We start from the raw sequence: 21,775 nt of genomic DNA on the forward strand, positions 1-21,775 counted from the left end.
GTTTGTATTGTCCCTGCTTTGGGATGTTTCTATTTCTGTTACGGCTTTAAAGGGAGATGGCCAAACCTTGAATGCTAACCCTCAGAGGAGGATGTACCTTCAGTATATATGTAACACTGAGAATATATTTAGAGGTCATCATCATTAACCACATGAAGATATCTGCATATTATTCCTTGGCCCTCAATACAGGTTAAGGATTACCCGGCAATTGGGAGGGACAGCTGAGCTAGCAGAGATCGAGCTAGCTCAACTAAACAGAACTGTAGCTGCATGGGCAGCAGGATGGGCTAGTCACCTGAGTACAATCCCCACCTGGTACCCTTGGTGCGTAGTCTGGCCCTCTGCCTATGGCCCCCTGCTCACCATACATCCTACAATCACCCTTCCCAACTGCAGCGCAGATGTACCCTGGATATCTTCTTGACTTCTCCGGCCACCAGTGAGCAGATGTCTCCACTGAGATGTTGGAAAGGACAGCTCAATCTTTTACAACTAAATCCAAACCCACCACTGCATCTTACTGGCCTCAAGGATTTCTTCCCAGACCCATTACTTTGCCCTGGACTTCACTGACATTCACCTGCTCAGCTGGCCCCCTCCCATTTGCACTGCTAAAACACCTCCTCTTTTCAGCTCCTTCCAGTGTTTCTCACAAAATCTTCCTCAGTCTCAGTTCACTGAAATGTTGGTACCATCAGGAAATCTTGCTGCTTCCACTGTTCCCTTCCCATTCCAAGGTCTTAAATTCCTTAGCATTAGCCTGTTTTTCATTTTAACCATCTTACACATTAACCAGTCAATCTCAACACCCCTGGGAACAATCACCATCCCCAGGCAATGGAACGCAAGGTGCAGAGATTAAGGGTAATATTTTCTGAAATGCCTAAAGGATTTAGGTGCCAACGTCCCAATCTGAGCTCCTTGGTGATTGGGGGTATGTCTATACAGCAAAGAAAAACCCTGCGGCTGGCCCGTGCCAGCCAACTTGGGCTCGGGTTGTAGACGTCTGAGTTTGGGCTGGAGTCCCAGCTTTGGGACCCTCCCACCTCTCAGAGTCCTAGATCCCAGACTACAGCCCGAGCCCAGACGTCTACACAGCAGTGAAACAGCCCTGCAGCCTGAGCCCCACGAGTCTGAGTTGGCTGGCACAGGCCAGTCATGGGTGCCTAGTTGCTGTGTAGATTTAGTCTGAGGCACTTGTGAAAATTTACCGTATGTGACTTGCCCCAAGACACAGCAGCAATCTGGTGTCAAAGCTGAGAATAGAAAAGAAGAGTCTCCTAGCTGAGGTTTCATACTTCTAGACTGTGTCCTGAGCAGCACTAGTCCTGCTGTTTGCTCCCCAAGGACACTCCAGATGTTAACATCTTTCTATGCTGCACAATGGTCATTTATTCCAACTCTGGGCTTCCTAGCTAGGACCATGCTGGGACTTTGCCTCCTACTACACAGTTCTGAAGGTTCCTTCCCAGAAAGCCAACTTCTACCAACATGTATAAGGAGAGATTAAAGAGGCTAGGACTTTTCAGCTTGGGAAAGAGGAGACTAAGGGGGGATATGATAGAGGTCTATAAAATCATGAGTGCTGTGGAGAAAGTGAATACGGAAAAGTTATTTACTTGTTCCCATAATATAAGGACTAGGGGCCACCAAATGAAATTAATGGGCAGCAGGTTTAAAACAAATAAAAGAAAGCTCTTCTTCACACAGCACACTGTCAACCTGTGGAACTCTTTGCCTGAGGAGGTTGTGAAGGCTAGGACTATAACAGGGTTCAAAAGAGAACTAGATAAATTTATGGAGGGTAAGTCCATTAATGGCTATTCGCCAGGATGGGTAAGGAATGGTGTCCCTAGCCCAGTGGGACTCAAACTTTTTTACTGGCGACCCCTTTCACATAGCAAGCCTCTGAATGTGACCCCCCTAATAAATTAAACACCCTTTTAAATATATTTAACACCATTCTCAATACTGGAGGCAAGCAGGGTTTGGGGTGGAGGTTGACAGATTGTGACCCCCCCATGTAATGACCTTGCGCCCCCCTGAGGGGTCCCGATCCTCAGTTTGAGAACCCCTGCCCTAGCCTCTCTTTGTCAGAGGATGGTGATGGACGGCAGGAGAGAGATCACTTGATCATTACTTGTTAGGTTCACTCCCTTTGGGGCCCCTGGCATTGGCCACTGTCAGTAGACAGATACCGGGCTGGATGGACCTCTGGTCTGACCCAGTTCGGCCGTTCTTATGTATGGACTGTAGACCATAACTGTGGCCACACTGAGAGGTAGATGAGGTAGATGCAGGTACGTATTCCCTGCACAACACTTGATGCAGCTGGCACTCCCCTCTTGTGCGTCAGACGTGTCAGGAGAAAATCTGCTGGAGTGAATTTCCTGAGAACTGTGATGCGCACATCCGAAGGGCTCAGTGTTCTACCCCAGAGGTAGCTGCATTTCAGCGGCAATACCTAAACACTTAAGCTCACTGGGATTTGTGTTCTTCAAGGCAAGTGAGCTGCATTTCCCAGGTCCCAGCAGACTACTGGGGTCTGGAGAAAACAGCCAATGCCCTGGCATTGCCGATCCTTCCTGTGGCTGTCACTCTCTGCTCTGAGATTGGTGCTATCTCTGTAGTACATGCAGGCTACTAGAGGAAGAGGACAGAAGAGAGAGCTGACTCACCAGCGGGTGGGCTCCTGGCATTGTCTCCTTGGGAACTGCTCCACTCAAACTCCTGCAGTTCGCTAAGGTCGAAGTTCCTGTCACTCTGTGCCAAGAGCCCCTGGGGTGAAGGTGGCCCCTTCGTAAGCCTGACGTTCCCCAGGAACTCCAGTTCAGTGGGATCCTGGGCCGGGGATTCACCCCACTGGCCAGCGTGACCCACTAGTCCGTTCTCGTCCAGTCTAGCAACTCCATTCTCCTCCATGTACCCCTCAGATCCCTGCTCCACCTCCTCCTCCCAGCGCTGCCGCTGCCCAGACACATGGCCAAGGCCCGCCTCTCCCCACTGGGCCCACGGCGCCGAGCTGGCCATGTCCTGCCGTCCCCGGCGAATGGCGTGAGGTGAGGCGGCAGGGCGAGACGTCTGGCTAAGGAGGCAGAATGGGCTTCACTTGCATCATTTCATAGTGCAGACACCGAGGAAGGTCCGGGGGCTGGGGGGGCTTTGCTTCCTTGGGAAATGTAGGTCACATTGCTGCTCCATTCAGCGCTTCAGTATCCTGCCTGCAGCTAAGAGGAGACAGGCAGAGAGAGGGAGAGATGCTTAATGGCAGCCAGGAGGGACACAGTGGGCTCTATTCAGACAGTCCCTCTCCCTCTCCCCTCGCCCCAGCACAGAGATGTCAGCTGCTGCCTGAAGCTTCCCCAACCAGCTCTCCCCCTCCCCAGCTCCAAGGACAGTCAAGTCACCTCATGGATTGTACCCTCCCCTCCCCAGAAAGAGATCTGACATCCAGGCTAGGTGCCATCTAGACGCCGTCGTGACATGGTGCTGCCTGGGCTGGGGCGTCGCGACACGGGTGCTGTCACATCTCCACACGACGACATCACGTTGGCCTGGGCCTCTGTCCAAGGTAACGTCTCACGTGGAAGCTAGGAAGGGGGAAACCCTGCTATGCCCGCCGGCCCCACATGGCGCTCCCCTCTCGACACTGGGCATGTTGCTGGCAGTGGCAGACGCGCTCTGGGCGAGTGGCAAAGGACTGCTTAGTGGCACGTTCTGCTGGGCCACAGCCTGAACCCAGCACCATGTCCTACTCAACATCAGCAGGGCGGGCCAATGGTCTTCACCTTCCCACACAGCTGTCCCCCTGCCCTTCCTTCCACAATACATTGCCTGATACAATCCCTCCCTGCCTCTTCCCAGCCCGGTCCCTGGATCACAGCCGCTCTATGAGCAGGCAGAAAGGGGTGCTGTGCCATAATACGCACACACCACCCCATTCCCAAAGCCTCGCTCACTGCGATGCCGGCTGGCACGGACGGCGTATTCAACAGCTGCCTGCCCTCAAACGTAAGCATCACCTGTGAGCAGCCTGGCCATACCAGCCCTTCGGCAAATGCAGCGCCCGTTCACCTGGGCATGCAGACAAGACCTGCCATGAAACCCAGCGGGCCCATCTGTGATCCAGGCCAGGCAGCCAGGTGGGAGTGCCAGCCATGCTCAAAGTGGGCATTAGGACCTGTCCTCCTCCATCCTGGAGCAGACGAGGTGGCTAAGGGTCTGCCAGGGAGGTTACGCACAAACATGGCATTGCTCAGAGCGCCAGGGAGGCTTTCCAGCAGCAGCAGCTGCCGAGGCTGCAATTCTCTTACAGGGGAGTCTATTCAGGGCAAAGACCGGCTCCACCCTGCCCCCCCCTTCAGTGCAGCTGGAGATACACTGACCCGCTGTTAGGGGCCATTCCCTCGTGGCGAGGAAAGCAATCAATGGCTGGATGGGCGCTGCTGGGGCACATCAGGCAACATTGCAGGAGCAGTCACGGTGGGGGTGCCCAGGAGGTGCTGCAGGGAACGGTGAGGGGCGCTAGCTGTAGGGGATCTCCCAGCCATGCCAGTCCCCATCTCAACACAGCACTGGAGAAATGCCAGTCCGGCCCCATACAAGTCAGTTCACCTGCCCCGCTGGAAACACAAACCAGGAGGTAGCTCTGCGATGGGGTGATGTGCCACAGCCCATCTCCTCCAGTGGCTGCGGTGAGGAAAAGGAAATTCTCACTCCCTAGGGAAGAGCTGCCCAGTGTGCACACTGGCTGGACCTGGGGAGTGGAGACCTCGCCCGGGGGGGCCAAGAGCCCCTCTGCCCCCAGACTGCACTCAGCGGCAGAATTTCCTTGGCCTCTCTCCAGCCCCTCCCTGTATACTCAGCCTCAGCCAGAGGCGACCGCAGGAGCCTGATCCACCACCCCAAAAGAAGGGAGGTCAGTGCTGCTTGGGGCCATTATGGCTTGGAGCCCGGAGCAGCAAGAGCCTGGGGAGCAGCTGGACCTGGAGCTGCCCAGCGAGGGCTCCATTAGCAGCAGCCTCCCATTGTTCCTCGGGAAGCAGCTCCCAACAGCCCGAGGATGCTCTCATGCAACTGAGCTGCTGTTTACCCTCCCCCCACACCAACCACCAGCCCTGCTCTCTCCCTTCCTGTGTCTCTTTGCTGCTGGGGCCTCTCCCCAGCCGCTTCACCCTTGGGTCTGCCCCGTCAGGACACTCCTTCGAAAAAAGAACCCACTGCAGGAGTGCGCAGGCATGGGGCCATTGCTCTGCCAGGCACGGGGAGCGCAGTACATCTGCACAATGAGATCATCTGCTCTGCCGTCCTCTTCATGGGGCCCCAAGGAGCAGGTGATCTGAATGCTCCCCAGCTCCTGCACCAGGTTGCTGTTCTCTTGCACTGAGGCAGGATTGGGCAAACTCCCCCGAGTACCCGCAAGGCTGCAACGGAGGGATCGGAGAGCAGGCAGAGGGCCCAGGAAACTCCTGTCTGCCTCGGATCAAAGCTATGTGTTCTCTCCCTCTCTCTGCACTGGACACTGCACCTGGCTGTGCCAGGCACTGATCTGCCCAGCTCCTTGGTAAATTGTGACCTGCGGAGCCAGGAATTGGTTACCACTATCTGCGCGGTCAGACCCTTCGCCAGTCAGGGACGCCTGCATCTACGGCACATGCTGGATACGTTATTGGCCTTGACACTGTCTTGCAAACTCCTGCCGTGTGCCATCAGGGAGCAGCACGAGCAGGAGTGCATGTGCAGAGAGCACATCGGCAACCCTGTCTGTCCAATAACAAACGCCCTCTTGCCCTGAAACTGCTGAGCCTTGAGCTGCCTCTTTCACTTCACTAGCCAGTTCCACCCCGTCTGCCTCGTTTCACACGTCGGCCTTCCCTTTGCAAAGGGACCTTCCCTTCCAGGAGGAGGTGGCACAAAGCTAGCGCAGGCTGTTTGCCAGAGCCCGGCTCCGTGGACCAAGCTAAGCCACTTAACAGCCAGGCTGCTGTACTGGCAAACAAGTTGGCTGACATTAGTGGTGCAAGCGTCTGCAGCTCCCGCTGGATTCAGTGGCCCTGGGACAGCGGCAGAGGTACCGGGGACACTAATTCCCTTTGTGGTGGACACCAAGCAGCTGAGGGCACACGGTGCCCATCAAGGCCTAGATCTCTGGTTTGAATCTGGCTCCAGGAGAGTAGCAAGCAGCCAATCACTGGTGGCCTGTGCGAAATGAGCTGTTGGGTCTCAACCTAGTTCCCACTGGGGAAGTGTCCACATAACAAAACCCACCAACCCAAATCACCATACGATGAAGAGCGGCCAAGGACTTGAAAGAGCCCTGGAAGCCCAAATGCCCCGGTTTCCCCAGCAGCGATGCCTCTAGGGGCTGAGGCTCCTGGCGTGGGGTGCAGGGGGAAGTTTGCTTGGCTGCAGACCTAGCCATTCCTCTTCTGTACACCAGCAAACGACTGGCTTCCAGCACAGCATTTCACTCTTAAAGAGCAGTGCTCAACACAGCCTCTCCTGCTCCACCCTGCCAGGCTCCGATGCCAATGGGCCACTCCTGAGCGGAGAACTCACAATACACCAGCCTCAGCCGAATTCAGACTCAAGATTGGGAAGGGGAAAAAAATGAACTTAAAGAATAAAACAAGCCTCCCCCCCAGCACTATCCCTCTCTTTGGTGCCTGGCTGGCAATCTTGGTTAACACTCCTCTTCCATCATTAACCCCTGGAGTCCCAGCAGGCTCCAGCTTACCAGCCACATGAGTGATCTGGAGTCCCCAGCATTAGCTCTGCTGCTTTCAGCTCTTGTTCCTGTGCCAGGCCCTGCCCCAAGATAGCTTCCTCCCATCTGCTCCCACCAGGAGCAAAATCACACCCCAGCAAACTGTTCCACTCTCCTGTCTTCCTTGCTGTGGAATGAGGAAGCAGATTGTTCTCTCAGTTGTGACCCCAACCTCTGGTCTCCTCCCATACCCGATGCCTCACCCCAAGAAGGCATTATAACAAATCCACAACCACCTGGGACTTCACTGTCACCACTGCTGTGCACTGTGGCCATTCAAACCTTCAGTACCATTGAGGTTAGAACTGAGATCCCTCTGTTAAAAAAAAACACAGGCCCTCTTCCTTTGGGCTACTGGAGAATCATCCTCAGCTGTTAGCAATATAGGGCCAATGACACACTGCTGGGCAGTTCTGCACAACTGGGCACACATCATCCAATACAGGGCATGCACACCACACATCTGGTCATTCCTGGATTAAATATATTTTTTTCCCTATCAGTTCACCCCGACCTTAAGCCCCAGTTTACTCAGTGACTAACAAAACCAAACACAAAGATCTCAGCAGAGCATGGCTATTAACCCCTTAGCTCCTGCATTAAGAGTCAGTTCGCTCTGAGATCCCGGAGTAGCACCCCTGGGAAGTCAGTTTGGGCGTGGGGTCGCTAATCCATATCAGTGCCTGGAGCAGTGACACTATCCGGGACACTAATGGGCAACCCGTGGGTCTTTAATTGGGGCGAACAAGGTGAGAGCTTTAGGGGGCAGGAATAAGCCACTCCCAGAGAGCACCGCAGCTTCTGCCATCTACCAATGCCAACCCCACAAGGATGATGCACGGCAAGGAGCTAATGCAAAGACACCTGGCTGGTAGGGGGAACTGGACCTGTCACAGTCAGCAAGGACTCATCCCCCTGTCACGGAGTTACCGGGCGATGCTCTGGAACTGCTCCCCACCAAGCCAGTCAGGACTTTGGGGAGCCTCCTCTCCCTTGGAGCAGACTTGTTCAGGGCAAGAAGCTCACACAGCTTCACCTCCTGGGTCTCTCCTTGGAGCATTCAGCATCCTCTGCCCCTCCGTGCGCTTCCCACAGCGAGTCCACCCCAGCGGGGTCCTGGGGAAGCCACCGGGTCCTGCACCCCCACTTTGCAGTCAGACGTGACTCTCAGCCAGCCAGTAAAACAGAGGTTTATTCGAAGACAGGAACAGGGTCTAAAACAGAGCTTGTAGATACAGCGAACCGGACCCCTCGGCTGGGTCCATTCTGGGGGCAGTGAGCCAGACCCCCAGGTCTGCCCTCCACCCTTGATCCCAGCCAGCTCCAGACTAACAACCCCTTCCAGCCCCTCCTCTCTCCTCAGCTCCTTTCCCGGGCCAGGAGGTCACCTGATCCCTTTGTCTCCAACACCTTCAGCTGGCACCTTTGCAGAGGAGGGGCCCAGACCATCAGCTGCTAGGAGACAGAGTGTCGGGCATTTAGGTGCACTGGCCCTTTGCTCTGCCAGATACTTAAGAACTGCCATGGGGACACTGAGGCACCAACACAGTACTCAGAGAAAACATTAAGAACTTTCCCAGTTCGTCACACGCCCACAACCCCAGGTCACTCAGCACGGGAACAAGCTGGTCTCGCCACAGGGCAGCTGGGAGCGGAGAAAAGGACCTCAAAGAAGGGCATGATATGTCCTTGTAGAGTCCACCATAGGGTCCATGCAGTGGGACCCAGAAAGGAGCAGCAGGGCTTTGCTTCGGGATGAAGCTCTCCCACCCTGCAGGATGTGCGGACGGGCATGGAGCTGTTTGAGGGCCTTCCATTTCTCCTCAGCCCCTCTGGTGGCTGTGCAGGGTCTGGCGAGAAGTGGCCAGTCAGAGTTAGAGGGGGAAGAGAGCCAAATCAGGGGGGAGGCCGACGGCAGAGAGGGAGGATGACAAAATAAGAGAAAAGGCAGACTGAGCTTGGAGCCTGTTCACTGTCTGCATATGAGAGAGAGAGTGTGTGTGTGTGCGTGTGTGTGTGTGTGTATAGCACAAGTCAGACTGTGTGTGAAAGAGACAGTGGCTGAGCTCCAGCAGACTCATTCCACTGATGACCTAAGGGCAGGACTGGAGAACTTTCACTCCCTTCCTCTCCAGCTGATGCCTCGTTATTATTATTGTGGCCCTGGGTTTCCCAATGACTAGTGATTTCGAGAGCCCAAAGAGAGATGCTTTAAAGGGGCCTGTCAGACACCCACGCTCTGGAAATCAGGCCCTCCCCAAAGGGGCTCATGTTGGGCCCCCACAGTTCCTGGCCACTTTTGAAAGCCCTGGCCTACCTCTGTGGCTGTAGCACCTTTGGGCTCCAGTTAGGAATCAGGGCCCCACTGTGCTAGGCTCTGTACAACCAGGTTAGATACGGCCCCTGCCCCCGCTCACAATTCAGCACATAGTGAAATACACCACATATTTCTCATTACGCCTTCTCTCCCTGCAAATGCAGGCCCTGGTGGGCTTCTTCTGCCTGACGCAAGACCCACCCTCCTCCACTCGGCACAGCCACAGGCTCACTGTCCCTAGCCTGGCCCTGGCTGCCAGCTGGCACCCCAGAGCTGGCCAAGAGCTAGAGAAACCCTCTAAGGAGGGGAAGGAGTTGGATTGCAGGAATTCTCCTGTGCTGCCAAGATTCCTGATACTTCAAGACACTGACGGGCAACACGGACGCCTCTCTGATCCCTTCCCCTGGGAGGAGATCAGTCCTGCCCACGGCACCGAGTGCCCCACCCCTCGCCCCATCTGAACCCCTTCGCAGCTTTCGAGCCTGCTCCAAACATGCACTCCTCTGCATCACAGGTGAGCAGGCGGCCCCGGGACAGCAGTCGCAGCACCACCCCGCTGCCTGCTGTGACCACAGCTCCCTCAGGCTAACGGGCAGCCGCTCCGAGCCGGAGCTGCGGCTCAGGGCCAACGGGAACCTGCCTCTGAGCGAGGAGGCTCAGAGCCCCCAAGGCCTGGCACTAGGGCACAGAGTCACCTCCCATCGCCTCCTGCTCCCTCCCATCATCACCAGCGAGAACAAAAGCATGAGCACTGGAGGCTGATTTCATCCACCCACAGGCCAGGCCCCGCATGGGCAGGGCTGATGCCAGCTTCTCCCAAAACTGCCCTGCCAAGGGACCTCAGCCTAATCTGCAGGAGGTCCCTACTGGACACTCTGGTGAGGAGTGTGATAGAAACACTGTAGTGTTCAGGGCCCAGGTTCTCGGCTGGGATGGCTAACCAGCAAGCTTGGCTAAAGCCAGTCAGGGACGAGGGAGGTTTTCATGGCCGGGGCCACTGCTGGGAGCCGACAGAGACTCACCAACTCAACTGTTGCAGGTCACTGAGCAGTAGGGTGACCAGATGTCCCTATTTTACAGGGACAGTCTCAACATCTGGGGCTTTTTCTTATATAGGCGCCTATTACCCCCCATCCCTTGTCCAGATTTTTCACACTTGCTGTCTGGTCACCCTACTGAGCAGGCAGCAATGCCTTGATCTCAGCGGTGCTCCAGGATTGTCAGGAGAGAGTGGTAAAGAACCACAGGGAAAGCTGCTTTCTGCTAACACTGAACAGGTTGCTTTGCTGGGATAAAGCAAACAACATCATCCCCAGAGTTACCCAACCATACGGCTTCCGCCTAGAATCGTTCCCACCTGGTTTCCTGCTACAGAGTTAAAGAAGCAGGACATAGAGCCTCAGGCAACTGCTAGTGGGCTGCGGAGAACTGATTACTCACATGGCGCTAACTCTTCTCCTTGTTTCAACCTGTGAAATCATATTAGAAGGCGGCTAAATACCCAACCCCCCCCACCCCTTTACTCATTTTCTGCCTAAGTAGGCCTGGCTGCTGCGATGGAAACAGTCTGAGGTCTCCAGTGGGACTGGAGGTGGCCCGTATATTCGTGAGTGGGAGGGAAGCACCCACAGCAGGTGATAACAGTACCTGGGTTTTCTGGGAGACTTCCTTCTGGCCCGAAGTTTTAAACTCAAATTTTCAAGAGCTGTCCCTGATTTTGGGTGCCCAACTTAAGGTAGACATCTGATGTTCAGAGGTGCTGAGCACCCGTGGGTCCCATTGACGCTAGTGGTGGGTGCTCAGCACCACTGAGAATCACGCCCAAGGTGCCTTGAATTGGGTACTCAGAATCGGCAGTCACTTTGGAAAACATGGGTCTTGCAGCATGTGTGCTGCACGCACAGAAGCAGGAGTCGAGAAAGATGCATGATTCACATCCAGGCTGCCCAGCTTTGCTTCACTTACCGCTCTTTTTCCCTGGCGCAACTCCAGAAACCCACAGCCCTTTCAAAAGCAGCTGCAGGAGCCGGTTCTGAGCCGCTCGTATCATTACAACCTGCATAACATTCCAAACAGGACTCTCTGCTACGATCAGCCCCAATGGAAGAGAAAACATCTCTCGAGAGATAGCTGGTGTTTAATTAGTCTTTTGTTTTCTCTCAGGGCCTCAAACCACCGGTATCAACACAAACTCCCTACAAGCCACACAGGCAGAGCAGCAACTCCCAACATACTCCTCACAACCCAGCCAAACGGTGTGAAACTCCCCAACACACGCCCTAGGCCCTGGGAAAGTGGGAATCCAGGCCATTTTCATTTCCCAGTGACGCTGCCAAGACTCATTCATTCACTTTTACTCATCAACCAGACAGCTTCTACTCTCACTGTTGCTCCTAATTAGCACACCCCTGCCCCTGGAAAAACTCAAACTGGTTTCCTCAATCAAAACGTTCCCCTCCATTGCAACAAACACACACTGGTTTGTTACTATAGGCTGACCCCTGACCCGGGCTGCATGGTAGTTTACAGCAAGGCTGCTCAAGGACTCTGAGTGGAATGCTAGGTTATGGCTGATGTACTTATGGGTCGGTGAGCACAAGGGGGCTAACTGATTTTACTTGCAATTAGCGCTTTGGTGCTAAGATCACCTTGGTAGCAATGGAGGGGCAGAGGGAGTGCCTTGTGGTACTGCAGGTTTGGACTGGGAATTAGCGACTGTATTAGCTGGATCGGTAAACTGGAGGTGGGATTCCTGCTGGACGACTGCTGGTTGCTTGGGCTACTGGTGGTGAAGATCTTAGAGGAATCCTGCTAAGAGGAATGTCAGTTGCAAAGGAACACTGGGAGCACAGAAATGACCACAGCAGATGAGATGAATGGTCCATCTAGTCCAGTGTCCTGCCTGACAGGGGCCAGCTGCAGATGGTCAGAAAAGTGCCTGAAATCTCACAGGGGACAATTATGGAGTGGGCTGCCTATAGCTGGAGCATTGTGCCTGTATCAACAAGACCCAAGCAAGTGATCATAGCGGGAGAAAAGAGTAACAGGGCTTTTAATTCAGACAAGTGGTCACAGAGCCCAGTTCTGCCAACCTCACTCATGCCAAGTCGTGCTTTGCTCCAGGAGTAACCCCAATGATTTCAATGAGGGGTTATTGGCCAACCATGGTATTACGCTGAGCAAGGGAGACAGAATCAGGCCTCAAAGCATTGTGGTCTGTGTTTTTGGGTGGGAGCGGGAGGAGTAGGGAAATCCATCCAACTCGGACATCTGAACACTCCCACCAAGGAGATAGTTGAGTCTTTTTGTACTTGGATCCACTCCAAGCTGCTCAGCTTTCCACTGCGATTCGACTCCTTGTCTCTACTGCTGGAAACAGCAGAACTGGAGCGACAAACCTGGGCAGGTGAGGAATCAGAACACAAGGGTTTCTCAGCACTTCCAAGTAGATGACACTCCAGCCTGGGACAGGGCAGCCCAGAGGGAGAAAGAGGAACAAAACCTCCACTGCAAAGCTCAGACCAAGAAGCAACCTTCCCCTCCAAGTTCGATAAACCCCGCAATAGCCCAGTTACGCAAAACCTGTCACCTGCCATGATCAACCTGCTTCCTATGAAGACTCTTCTCCCCTCCCCTCATCCCTAAAGAGAAAGAACTTAAAGCCACTTTTATGCAGCACCACGATGAGAATAACTTCAGTGACGGGGGCTGCTTGCTGCCTTCTGAACAGGTCTTAGAAAATCTGCTACCAGCGGAAGCCTCCTCATGTAATGAGTATTAGTGACCTGAGTTTCAAAAGGTGCCGTGAAAACCCAGTGCTCAGCACTTCTGAAAAATCAGCCCACAAATATCCTCCTCTTTGGCAGAGCTAGGCCGAAACCAACCCCGCTGGATCAAACACCTCCCCCAGACTTCCAGGTGGTCTCCAGCTCGGGTCAAACATCAGCCTTGGGAACAAACCTGGCGAGAGTTTGGACCTGGATCCACACTCTGAGGTTCAGGCCCATCTGACTCACTTAGCCACAGCCCAGGCAACAGCTATAAACAAAGCTGTGATCACCACAGCACTCAGACCCAGCAGCCTCTTGAGTCCCCGCATGCTGCAGGAAATCCCCACCGAGGCAAAACACGGCAACAGAAAGTCTAGCTGCTTTGGGGCAGGGGCGACATTAACTGTCGGGTTCAGGAGAGGCCAGACGGCCAGGGGAGCAAGCCACAACGCACAGACGGGCAGTGGGGAACAAGGTGATGAGAGCACTAGAAATGCTGAGGCAGCCTGGCGTGCCCACCCCACACTGCATCCTGCTGCCCTTCTAGCCTCTCTAGCCTGCGTCAGCCCCTGTTTCCTTCTCAGCTCTGCTGCCTGGGACTGGGCTCTGAGCAAAGACCCCAGATATTCCAACCCTCCAGCTGATGAAGTGCCAGACATCCGGAGAGCACAGGGGCTGCCCCGTTGCCAGCAACCCTGAGGGAGCAGAAGCAGTGGGGATGGAAGGTTAGATACACTCACCTGCTGCTGTCTATCTTCTCTGTTAGCCATTATAGGAGCCACTTTCCACATCCCCGAGCGAAGCCTGGCTCCCTGCTTGGGTCCTCAGAGGCGTGCAGCCCCACGGAGCTCAGATCACGTCTTTCCTAAAGTCTCTCTTAGGCACCCTGGCTCCTCTCCAGCCTGTGCTGTCAGACTGAGGAGCCTCTCCCCACGCGCTCCCTCCCCGCCCCCAATCTCGCTTTTGAAGGCAGAAGCAGGAAGCGTGCAGGCAGATTTCCTACAAGTTTTCATGTGCATGCGCGCAGACAAAACTTCTTAACCCTGTAGAGCCCTGCAGGTTGGCACAAGCCCCATGTGTCTGGATGGTTCAGCCCGCCATCCTTACCTCTTCCTGCAGCCATACTATAATCCCTTCTGGGGACTCCATCTGAAATGCAGCTTTAAAACGGATCCACTATCTCTAGTGAACTGAGGGTTGGACTCTCACCCCTGGAGCCCGCTATCCACAGAGCACTGCAGCAGAGGAGGTGGTAGGGCAAGCTCCTTCCATGCTGCTCTGCCAATGTGCCACCTCTAGGGGAGGCATTCAGTGCCCACTGTGCATTCATTCCTTGGCACCTCTGGTGATACTGCACAAAGATGCCTAGCTACATATCTCCAAAGAGGGGCACCTGGTGAGAAAACCGGGGAACCTACAATACGACAGGGCTGGGAGATGTCTTGGAGGTGTAGAGTGGAGAAAGCGACCGATGCTAAAAAACCAGGGACCATCCCTCCAAACCAGGGTTTGGCAGATATGAGATTAGCTTGTGCAACACGGTCAACTCTCTACGGGGAACTGAATGGCGAGCTACCAACTCTTGTCATTGAACGAATCGGAAAGTAACAGCCTTTGGTCACTAATGACCTGCCTTTGGGGATGTTCACAGTGGGACATCCCTCCTTTGTAAAATGCTCTTGCTGACTTGAGCTGGCTTTTGAGATTTCACTCCTCCCGTGTTGCAGTTTTTGAGGTTCCTCTTAATATAAAGGGTTCCTTTTGGTGTCATGGGTTCTTTCTGATATTGTCTATGAAGCTGCATTTTGTTGGAGTCTTCGTTTCTACAGCCCCGCCACACCACAGCATCTCAACTACCACACATGGATGTATCCTCACCATACCCCAGGGGAGGGAAGTATCCTCCTCCCCATTTCACGGATGGGGAAGTGAGGAACCCAAGGTCACACAGAAAGCCGGTCGCAGAGGCAGGACTTGGCCCCAGATCTCCTGACTGCTAGTTCTTGTGTCTTGACCACAAGACCAGGCCTCTTCCTACATTACTCCACGCGGCCGCTTGCATAGTGTGGTGCAGGCGGCTGATCTGTGTTTACAAGCACCGCACGACGCTAGTCCGTTCTGCCCCAGGAGCACATGAGGAAGAATACGACACAGACCAAAGTGAAGGGGTAGTCGAAACTGTGCAAGACGTGGGTCTCCTTAAAAAGCAGCTCCATGTTTTGACCTGTATGTCTCAAAAAAAGTAAAGAAAATAGAATACAAATTCCCCATGCAAGGCCAACACGAGACTTGTTTTATTTGCCACATAGAATCATAGATTATTCGGGTTGGAAGGGACCTCACATCCGCAGGAGCCGGCAACAGGACCCTTTTCATAAGGCGATTTGCCCCCACACAAACTATTGTCGGGGTGTCTAGGCAGAGGACCGTTGCATGGGGGCTCCTCACCCTAGATTCTATCTGTTTCTAGTGATAAAAAGCCTACTGAGGGAGATGGCACAGTCTAGTGGATAAAGCACTGGACCGGAATTCATGAGACCTGGATTCTATTTCCACCTCTACACTGACCTGCGGGGTGACCCTGGGCAAGTTGCTTCTCTGCTCTGTGCCTCAGTTTCCCCTCTCACCCTCTGTCTGTCTTGTTTATTTAGACTGTAAGCTCCTTGGGGCAGGGACTCACTCTTACTCTGTTTGTACAGCACCTAGCACAATGGGATTCTGATCTTGCTGGGGACCTCCAGGTGTCACTGTAATACAAAAATTCATCATCCTATTACTGTGGATGGGTCAGGGGCCTGTTAATGGGATGCACCTAATGTTTCACCATTAGGTTGCCAGTTCAAATACAATCCAGGTTGGTAGTGCCAAGGGCTCTGTGCTCACAGGCGCTGAGCAGCCACATCACCAGCTGAAAGCAACGACAGTTCTCTGGTTGTTCTTTGGTAGTCGCGGAGAAAAGAGTGAGTAGTCTCATTCCGCGGCCATCCATTGTTTACTCTACCTGTGTTATAACCCATCCCTCCACGCTGCAACTGTCTTGTCTATTTAGATTCTGAGCTCTTTAGGGCAAGGCCCGTCTGCTATTCAGTGTTTGTCCAGCGCCTAGCACAACGGGGCCCCACTCTTGGTTGGGCTTTAGGCACTACCATAATCAATGGGATTATCACTGGGCACTCTAGTTGATGGCTGTCCATATGACAGCTGTGGGAAGTCTCAGCTGGAGGCAGGGGATTGAATTAGACTGAAGCGCCTCTTCCCCACCCAAGAGGTAAGGCATCACATCAGAGTCAAGGCCCATGGGCAAGACAGCGTGGGGGAACCTCACCCTGCTACTGCGTGTGCTGCAGCTGCTTCATGGATAAGGCAGGAGGTGCCTTCGAAGAACCGTAGACAGAGGGTTTGAGCATCCAGGACTGTAGAGTTAACTGCGTACTATTGTAGACAAGTCTCTGATTGTTCACAATCTGGGTGTGATGTGACTCCTGCAGTTGTCTCCCCATCACCCGTTCCCATCAGGCAGGAGCGCCAGGGGTGCCAACACATCCCAGCAGGATGCAAGGTGACAACATCATTTAGCGGCTCCCCAGGGGACAGGGAAAAGGCAGGAATGACACACATTATTTTCTATACAGCAAGCGTTCACTGTCCGGGACAATACCACCAGAATCTTGCAGTATGGGCCCACCCAACTCTTTCTTTTGACATCCAAGGGTGCTGGATTGAGCCCCATAAGAGGAAAAGGAATTAGAGAATCTGCAGTGCAGAGGACTGGGCTCAGAAAGAGAAGGGGCAGGAGGAGGGGCAATATGGGAATGAATTAGATAAGGGCAAAGCGGCGTTGGTAAAATAAAAACTGACCCAAACCTTCACCCAAAACCGAAGCCCACGCGATACAGGAAAGGCTGATTCTTTGTTTTTAACATCAGATCGGTCGCCAGGAGCATCCAAGCTCTCTTAGCCACCCCCTGCTCCCTGACACCCAGCTCTGCAGCACCCGGAGATTTGGAGAGCTCCCACAGGGTGCAGAGAAGCTGCCAAACTCTTTGGCGACGATCCAAGCTGAGCCATTGAGGCGCGCCCATTTCTGAAACAAATATTTCCATTAAAATGCAGCTCGGCGCCTCAGGCAGAGAGAAGCAGGGTTGGTCTGCACAGCTTTGTGGCCTGAGCAGCCCCGGAACTAGAGAGCACTGTGTAATTACACACAATGGGGAACAGAGAGGAGAGGGGTAATCATCACTCCCGGGAACAGCAGTGCTGTAATTGTCATGCTGGGGGCGTGTCATGTGCTGGCATATTCACGAGAGGGTAATTAAGCCCTTACTGTGTAATTAGCGATGAGAGGAGGACAACCCTCTGCAGCAATTGAAACCTCTGCATGGGCTGGAATGTGCTTTGCTTTGCTGCGGCCAGGACTAGGAGAGAGCTGCTGGACTCCATCCAAACAGCGCTGCTCTAGAACAGAGAGGAACGGACCCAATACTTCCAGCCACTTCTTCCTTGGTAGGGGCCAGGCCAAGTGGGCTCAAGACCGTCCCCCAAGTCTGTGCCAGCTGGTGATGTGACCACTGAAAGATTGGTTCAATGCTTGGGGCACTAGTCTGAGGCGCCTGAGACTTGGGTTTGATTTCCTGATCTGCCACAGATCTGGGTAGGTCACTTGGCCTCACTGTGCCTCAGTTTCCTATTCCTATTCCTATATAAAATGGGGACAAACAGCACTACCTTACCTCAGAGGGGTATTGTAAGGATAAACACATTCAAGAGTGTAAGGCAGTGGAAGGTCCCGCCCCCGAAATGCCACCCCCGACTGAGGCGGCGGAAGGTCCCGCCCCCGAAATGCCAATGACGACCAGGGCGGCCGAAGATCTGGCCACTCAGTTGCTGCCTCCCAAATGTTAGTGCCCTAGGCTACCGCCTAGGTCGCCTAATGCGTTGCGCTGGCCCTGAACTGGACTATAAGACCTCTTACGGTCCCTTCCAGTCCTATGATTCTATGAAAAAAGATGATCCCGGCCTCTAAGAACTTGCAATCTATAATTCCTTGTCTCCACTTGGAAAAGTGACTGCGTTTCGGTTAGGCAAAGCCCACACGTACTAGCTAAGCCCAAACTAAGAACACACTTTCCCCCCCACCTAAAAATCTAACCTGTGCGTTGCACTGAATCTGGCTGGGTAATCCGTTCTGCTAGGGGCGAAGCTGCCCCAGATTTGGAGTTGCCGTAATCAAGTTCCACTGTATCCCAAAGCCAAAATAAACCCACTTGAAAAAAAATCAGAACAGCTAAAGGAAACAGGTGTGTTAAGCCCAGAACTCAGTTATTGCTGCTAAGGATGCGGGACAATGAAACGATTCTGTCAACATTCTGGACAGGAGCATTGTTTTGATAGAGAAATGGAAGGAAATGACTGGGCATCGGGCAGGATTCGAGCCCTGAATTGTTTGTGTGCCTTATTATGTACACGTTAAAAGAGGGTTTAAAACAATTAATGTTTCCTATCAGTGTGAGTAACAAACACCTGAGATTATTGCAGTGAGCGAATACAGAAGCTCTGAGGAGCGGCACCTTTATGTCGGTTGTGTCTGTGCAGTGCCTAACCCAATAGGGCTAATGTCTCTAGGCACTGCCATCATCCCAAACACTGGGGCAAATTCTCAGCTGATGGAGACCGGCATAGCTCCAGAGACCTCAACGGAGTGAGACTGATTTACACCAGCTGAAGATCTGGCCCCTAATTTGCTTTTTGACGTTTACGTTTGGTTTTGCCCCCATGGTTTGGAACGGCGTCCCGGCACCATTTGTGAGAGCCAGTATGGCATCCCAGTGTTTCTGATTACCAGGCCGCCATCTCTCCTTCCGGAGTGGGGAACCGGGTCACTAATCCTGCCACGTTTCCTCCCTTCCTCTGCCATTCACCCCCACATGCCCTCTCCAGACAATTACATACCCCACTATGTCCCATAAATAGCCAACCCTGGACATCCCCAAAACAGACCACCTGCAAAGTCCCTCTCCCCCAGAGAGACACCCACTATATCTCACAATAGCCTCTCACCCACACACTATATCCCTTTACCCAGAAGCTCATCCCGAACACGTCCCCATCACCAGATCTCTAGTTCACCTCACGTACCACAACCCCCAAACATGCCCTCATCCATCCACAGCCTCCCGCCGGCATACCCTCATGCTGTCCACCTCCCTTCATCAGATACCCCTCCCCCACCACCACAGTCCTTGAAACTGTGAGTTCCCTCATACTACTTTATGGGGGGCTAGAGCACAGGACTTGACTGGTCAGTTTCTCTCATTTCTGGTCAGTTGCACTTGTTTACCTGCACTAGCACAATCCTGCAACGTCTGAGTTGCAAAGGGCCTTGCTAACTGTCATGATTTTATTGAGAGTCTTGTGATACTTGGTGGTTTTCTGAAAGCCCCAGGTACTGGAGTTCATGTTGTTTTGTGAGAATCTCAGCTTTCCTTTGATCAAATATGAAATTTCTGGCCCTCGTAGCTGCACAGAAAAGCTTGAAAACGTGAACCCTTATATGCTCAAAAATCACATGGCAAACAAAAGATTTCCAACGTTGTTGTTGTTGTTTTAATCTCATGATTCTTTGAGTATCTAGGTATGAATTCTTCTTGCAAACTTGTTTGTATTGACTTGGGTTTGGCAAAAGATGATTGTTTTACAAAACCTAACCTGAGAACCAAATTTGCTCTTTCCCGCTAACCTATAAGCAGATGATACATACGATCACAAGAGCTGAAACTCAAGAACAGTTTCTCACCTCTTCTCCAGAAGTTAAAATCAGAAGTCGTTTTGAAGGGTGGGGGGAAGGGGTGGTCTCCAGTCCAGGCCAGTGAGTGAAAATGAAAGAGACAGGAAAGACTGGGAGAAATGATGAGATTAGAATAGACACCCTGCCTGCCTGCCCTCCCCTTCTTTGAGAGAAAGGGAAGCAGGTTAGGTTTCTTTGCTGCAGCAAACAGAGTGATGGAAAGGGGAACCACGACTGTTTGAGACAATAAATGACAAGTAGCAAAGGCACAACATAAGAATCAAGAATCCTTCCAACTGCAGCGACTCTGAGGGTGACCACAGATGAGAGGGGCAAGGGAGTACAACCTGCAAGCCAAACAGGGCTTTGCTCAGCAGTCTGTCCCAGCATCACACACAGCATGACACTGACAGCTGACCAAAAGGGGAAGTAACGGGAAGGGAAAGTGCCCTGCCCCCACTTTGAGAACTCAGCCTGGCTCTGCTAATCTCTATTATCCATCGCTGGCTGCAGGCTGCTCACCCCCACACACATGCAGACAAAAGCCCCATGCACCAGCCGTTCCCTTTGGTGGGAAGGCGCCGGCTTCTGGGAACGTGACCCAGTGGAGCCTTGCTGGAGGCAGGCAAAGCTTGGCTACCTTCACGTGAGCAAAAAGGCAATCGCTGTATTTATTGGTTCCTTCCTTCTCTATCCCCAGGGCCCTGGGTGTCTGCTACTTTCTCCCATGCACTGCCCGGCCAATGCACCAGTCTCAACCTGCAGCACCCTCTGCAACTCCTGCCTGGTCCGTGCGCTGCTCTGCCAATATCCCGCAGTCCTGACTCAGAGCGTTCCTCTGCTGCTCCAGCCCAGGGCTCATCTCCACCCCAACCCAGCTCTGCCAGCGCACTCAATCCTGTCCTGCAGTCCTCTGCTATCCCAGCCCAGCCCGCACACTGCTCTGCCAACAACGCTCAGCCCTGACCTGCAGCACTGTTCGACTGGACCACAGCTCTGCCAAAGGGCCCTGGAGGGATAAACTTTGAGCTCACCTCCGAGCAGGTCACCCCCCAAGCAGTTCACCTTGGAGAAAAAAAGAATTCCAAGAGAGACACTAAGTCTCACTTCAGCCTGAAGGTAGGGGAGCCAACGCAGGAGGGGAGAGGGAGGCCAGAGGGCCAACTAAAAGGGCATGTCCCCCTTTCCGAACCACCAGTCCTCCAACAACCCAGATCTCTTCCCCTGTAACAGGGATTGGCAACCTTTGGCATGCAGCCCATCGGGGAAAGCCCCTGGTGGGCCGGGACGGTTTGTTTACCTGCAGCGTCCGCAGGTTTGGCTGATTGCGGCTCCCACTGCCTGCAGTTCACCGCTCCAGGTCAATGGGGGCTGTGGGAAGCCGCACAGGCCGAGAGACGTGCTGGCTGCTGCTTCCTGCAGCCCCTCTTGGCCTGGAATAGCGAACCGCGGCCAGTGGGAGCTGCAATCGGCGAACCTGCGGACGCTGCAGGCAAACAAACCAGCCCGGCCTGCCAGTGGATTTCCCTGATGGGCTGTGTGCCAAAGGCTGCCGATCCCTGCTCTGTAACATTCCTCCCAGACACTCCACCCCACCTTCCCACAAGACACCCGCACCGGTGCCCAGCGAGAGCCCTTGGAAAAGTGTATTGGTTTAGAGATTAAACAGCTGGGGGCTAAGGCTACAACCGACTGCACTTGTGACCTCGTTCTCTGGACAGGAGCGGCAAAGCAAGGGGGCACGTACAGAACCATCGGGACATCTGGCCGCTGGGCTCGGTTCACGGGATGGAACGCTGGCTTGAACTCGGTGCTGTGAGAGCGGATCATAAGACCTAATTCTTTGCATGGAGAGGGGCAGTTGCCAGATTCTCATTGCTGGCTTGTCAAACCCTGGAGAGGGAGCAAAATCCCCAGGGATGTGTCTCCTTGAGAGATGGGTGAGGGATTCTCCCAGACGCGTCTCCATCTGTCCTCTCAGCTGAGCAAACACAATCCCAGCTCAGGAGTGATAGGAGCTGAACAGTTCTCTAGCCCGAGGTGCAGAGAGTCAGAGAGATGAGTCTAGCTAACACCCTGCTCTCATCCGGACCAGACTCCTGCCTCCTACCATAACTAGGGGGCCTAGGGGAGGA

At 53.6% G+C, this 21,775-nt stretch overlaps 1 protein-coding gene across 3 annotated transcripts in view; it reads right to left on the minus strand.

Moving 5' to 3' along the window:
- Positions 1-21,775, minus strand: part of AKNA (AT-hook transcription factor) — a 75,896-nt gene that overhangs the window by 44,365 nt on the left and 9,756 nt on the right. For 2 of the 3 annotated variants that reach the window (XM_030535589.1, XM_030535587.1), the window contains exon 2: positions 2,682-3,230. In XM_030535589.1, coding sequence (XP_030391449.1) covers positions 2,682-3,033 — 352 coding nt within the window. In that variant the 5' untranslated portion in view covers positions 3,034-3,230. Of the gene's footprint in view, positions 1-2,681; positions 3,231-13,596; positions 13,789-21,775 lie in introns of those variants that run through there. The other variant, XM_030535588.1, reaches the window with a different exon arrangement.

Source organism: Gopherus evgoodei, chromosome 16 (assembly GCF_007399415.2).
Source record: "Gopherus evgoodei ecotype Sinaloan lineage chromosome 16, rGopEvg1_v1.p, whole genome shotgun sequence".
Lineage (NCBI taxonomy): Eukaryota > Metazoa > Chordata > Testudines > Testudinidae > Gopherus > Gopherus evgoodei.